At 63.5% G+C, this 4143-nt stretch overlaps 1 protein-coding gene across 1 annotated transcript in view; it reads right to left on the bottom strand.

Annotated features, from left to right (window-relative positions):
- Positions 1 to 398: 398 nt before the first annotated feature.
- LOC123522205 overlaps positions 399 to 4143 on the bottom strand; it is an 8185-nt gene continuing 4440 nt past the window's right edge. The window contains exons 7-13 of the mRNA XM_045294531.1: positions 3557 to 3652; positions 3174 to 3303; positions 2907 to 3003; positions 2041 to 2162; positions 1706 to 1785; positions 831 to 959; positions 399 to 539 (exon numbers count right to left, since the gene is read on the bottom strand). Coding sequence (XP_045150466.1) covers positions 399 to 539; positions 831 to 959; positions 1706 to 1785; positions 2041 to 2162; positions 2907 to 3003; positions 3174 to 3303; positions 3557 to 3652 — 795 coding nt within the window. The remainder of the gene's footprint in view (positions 540 to 830; positions 960 to 1705; positions 1786 to 2040; positions 2163 to 2906; positions 3004 to 3173; positions 3304 to 3556; positions 3653 to 4143) is intronic.

Genomic DNA, 4143 nt, shown 5'->3' with positions numbered 1-4143 from the left:
ACTGTGGGCCCCTTGTGTCCCTGCTGGGGGGACCCTAGTACTGGTCTCTGTCTGTGGCCAGCAGGGGATCTGCAGACCTGTTTGATCAGGGTGTGCAGGGCGCTGAGGCCCCTGGCTGAGGCATGAGTGTATCGGGATCTAGTACCCTCCTTCCCAGCACCTGGTCCCAGCCTGAGCTTAGGGAGCCATGGGGCCAGGCTAAGCAAGGGCCCAGGAGCCACTGCCAGCTGCTGCCCCTTTAGAGGGGACACCAGGAATGAGGACCAGGGCTGAGCCTGAGCTGCCCTGTGGTCGTGCTCGGCCAGCTCCCAGCGGGGCCTGCCCAGGTGATGACTGCTCCCCCTGGGGTCCCGGTCAGACAGTGCGGGCACACATGTGCCCCTGCCTCCAACTGTGAGTCAGCCCGGCTGGGTCCTGCTGTGACTGGGACCAGCAGCACTCACCGAGCAGGAGTCCTCTTTGCGGTCACACTCGTCACAGAAGTACTGGTTGTCCCCCGTGAACCACTCCTTCTGGAACAGCCCCTTCACAGCCTTGTCCTGGGGACCAGAGGACAGCTCTAGCAGGCGGAGGGGACCCAAGAGGCCCCTGGGCAGAAGCCAAAGGCCCAGCTGAGGCTGCTCATGGGGTGCCACAGCGGGGCTGTGTCTCCTCACGTGACCTCTGCACAGTCAGCGCAGTGCTTGTCAGCACGGCCCCGCCACAGACACCCTGCCGCTCCGGTCCTCCAGCCTGGAGGCAGCAGGGACACCTGGCACGACGCCTGGGAGAAGCATTGTCCTGGCAGGTGGGGGTGTGAGGCAGGGCAGGAGCGGTGGGGTGGCCCTTACCAGGGAGCACGGGGTGCCTGCGGGTCCTTGCGGGACAGGCACCACGAGGAAGAGCCGGGCTTCCTCCAGTCCAGTCTTGGTCTCACAGCCCTGGCACTGGGTGACTTGCTCGAGGGTCATCTGGAACAGCTGTGACGGAGTGTCCACTCAGCGAGGGCAGCAGGACACTGTGGCCACAACGTGAGTGCAGGCCCACAGGGAGGGGGCACTGTCTCCAGTTCCTGAGGGTTTTCTGATGCTCACACAACATCGGGCCCTGCTCACTGGGCTGCCCACCCCCATGCTCTGAGCCTGCAGCCTCAGCAGAAGTCCCGTGGGAACAGGGCACGGGAGACCAGATCAGAGGGTCTCTGGGTCCTGTCCCCCATCGCTGTGACAGCAGCTCACTCATCCTTCCTCCAAGTGCCCCAATGAGCCTCCTTGCCCACATGTGAAGGGACCTACACAACTGGCCTTAAGCAATGTCCACTGCCCACCTGGGGCTGGACTCTGAGCCCCCAATTCCTTTTATCTCTCCCTCACAGGCTGCCCCAGGGTCTAACTCCCAGCTCCCTGTCCAGGCAGGGGCAATGGCTATGTCCCTGGAGACGCTGGGGTGGCTTGTGGGCTCCCAATTCATTTTTGTATTTGTTGTCCTGGGGGCACCTGGCTCTCCCACTCTGTCCGGGTCTCCCAGTGTTGGTTGCTTCAGCCTCCTCTTCCCAGTTGTCACCTGATCTACTCCAGACACCTGCCTGTACCTATCCCCCATGCTCCGACACGGCCCCCGGTCCTTATCCCTTTTCTCAGCTGGAAAACCAGGGGCCCTGAGTGCTCATGGCTGTGCGGGGAGCATTGGGAGCCCCTGCAGCCCACCCCACTCCCAGGCCCCTCACCTGCCCCAGCTCCCTCTGCTCAGCAGTCATCCTGGTCAACAGCATTTGGAAGCACAGCAGGGCATCCTCCTGGCGGTGCACTGCCAGACAGGAAGGGAGACAGGACAGGAGAGGGTCCTGGCTGAGACCCTGCCCTGCCCACTGCCCCCTATCCTCTGCCCCTCCACTGCCCCAGTCTCCCCAGGGTGGCCTCCCCAGTGAGGCACAGGTGGGAATCCCCGGCCCAGACAGGCGGTGCTGGAGCTAGTGGTGAGGAGGGCAGCCCGGGCAGGGACCAGGGGCTGTGGGCAGCAGCCCCAGCCCTGGGGTGTCTGTCCTGCCCAGTCAGCTCTCACCATCCCTGAGCCCCAGGCAGCGGGTGATGGCGGTGGTGGACACGGGTCCCTGGGACTCCTCCAGGGCCTCAAAGAGCCTGCGCAGCTGTGTGACGAGGCTGGACTCCCCCTGGTCCTCGCATCTGCAGGGGCCCGAGAGAGAAAGCAAGGCCAGGCTCGGCTGAGAGCCCCTGCAGGGCGGCCACCAGCCAGCCAGTCTCCTCAGACCTGCGGGGCCACTGCCACCCTCTGCCTCTGTGGGACCAGGCCACCCAGCTGCAGTCAGCCAGGGACTGCTCCTGGCCTCCTCTAGCAGGGGGTGGGGGAGAGTGCCGGCCTTGGGGTCTCAGAGCAGAGCTAGAGGGTCCTGCAAGGGAGGAGGGGCCCCCTCTAACACCACTCATCTGCCGGCCCTGCTGGGAGTTGAGGTTTGGAGGAGCCAGACCCAAGTGACCTGTCCCTCTTAGCTCTCAGCTAGAGGTCCAGCCCACCTGGTGGCACAGACTCACCCCCAGCGGCCCAGCCTCCCCCTCTCAGAGCTGGAGAAAGCACTGGTACCTAGAGGCAGCAGCTGCGCTCAGCTCCAACCTCACTCCCTGCCCCAGAGTCATTGCCCACTCACAGACCCTGCAGGACTGGGTGGAGCAGCCCCGGGCAATGCCCAGACTCACTCTCAGGGAGTAGAAAGCCCTGCCGCGTGGTTTCAAACTGCTGACCGTGGGCTCAGCAGCAGCCCGACAGATAAGCACTAGGACACGGGTCTCCTGGGGTCTGCTGTGGGGCCCCCGGAAGCAGATATGCCAGGTGGTGCTTAAGGACAGGGGTCCTCCCAGCCCACTCCCCTTAGAGCCAGTTTGCCTGCCCTGCCCTCCCCTCAGCTGCCCCACCTGCGGACAGCGTCCTGGAGCTCCTGCGTGAAGAAGAGACACTGCAGGATGCTGTTCAGGTAGCAGGTGGCACCCTGGTTGATCAGACCTGCGTACCCTGCAGAGAGGACCACAGGGTGGGGTCAGCTGCAGGCTCAGGCAGATGAGGTTGGTGAAGGGCCAGCCTGGTGATGGGGGCCTAGGACCAGGAGGGAGGGCTAGGGTCATTCCATGGCCTCTCTAGTTGCTGAACCCCAGTCTAGACTGGCCCCTGGCTGGGAGACTCACCTGGGTGCTGGGCTCTGGCATTTTGGTGACCTTTGACCTCATCTTTCTCCCAAATCTTCTGTCTGGTCACCTCCTGGTCTTCTCCTGAGCTGACCTCCTGAGAACCAGGCTGGCCATTCTTCCCATGTTTCTGGAAGGAGCAGGAGCAGAAGAAGGGGTCAGTCCATGGGTCCAGGAAGGGCAGCCTTTGTACTCTGCAGTCCAGCCCCTGAGATATCCTTCGAGTGGGCAGGACGGTGAGCCTGGAGATGCCAAGGCATTGACTACTCCCCAAGAGGTCCAAATCAGAGAGTGTTGGCACACGGGTGCCCCTGCATGCAGCTGTGAGTCTGAGTTATGGGGTCTATGCATGCCCTGCTCTGCCGGGAACCAGCCTAACTCACCGAGCAGGCATCCTCTTTGTGGTCACACTCGTCACAGAAGTACTGGTTGTCCCTTGTGCCCCACTCCTTCTGGAACAGCCCCTCCACAGCCTTGTCCTGGGGACAAGAAGACAGCTCCACTAGGGGGAGGGCACCCAAGAGTCCCCTGGGCAGAAGCCAAAGGCCCAGCTGAGGCTGCTCATGGGGTGCCACTGCGGGGCCCTTGCCCCTCACAAGGTCTCTGCCTGTGACATCAGAGACCCCAGGCTGGGACGCCTGGGAGAGGCATTGTCTGAGGAATCGGGTGCGTGAAGCTGGACAGGAGTGGCAGGGGGGCTCTTTCCAGGGAGCACGGGGTGACCGCGGGGCCCTGTGGGACAGGCACCCCAAGGAAGAGCCGGGCTTCCTCCAGCCGCGTCTTGGTCTCACAGCCCTGGCACTGGTGACTTGCTCCAGGGTCATCGGGAGCAGCTTTGAGAGTGCGTCCACTGAGTGAGGGCGCCAGGACACTGGCCACCCAGTGCATGCAGGCCACAGGAGGGACACTGTCCACATGTTCCTGAGGTTTTTCTGATGCTCACCCAACCTCGGGCCCTGCCCACCCCCAG

Source organism: Echinops telfairi, unplaced genomic scaffold (genome assembly GCF_000313985.2).
Source record: "Echinops telfairi isolate 266 unplaced genomic scaffold, ASM31398v2 ScPeMD7_3;HRSCAF=10, whole genome shotgun sequence".
NCBI classification, from domain to species: Eukaryota; Metazoa; Chordata; class Mammalia; order Afrosoricida; family Tenrecidae; genus Echinops; species Echinops telfairi.
Note: the sequence above shows the minus strand (reverse complement) of the source record. Positions and strands in the feature narration are given on the sequence as shown.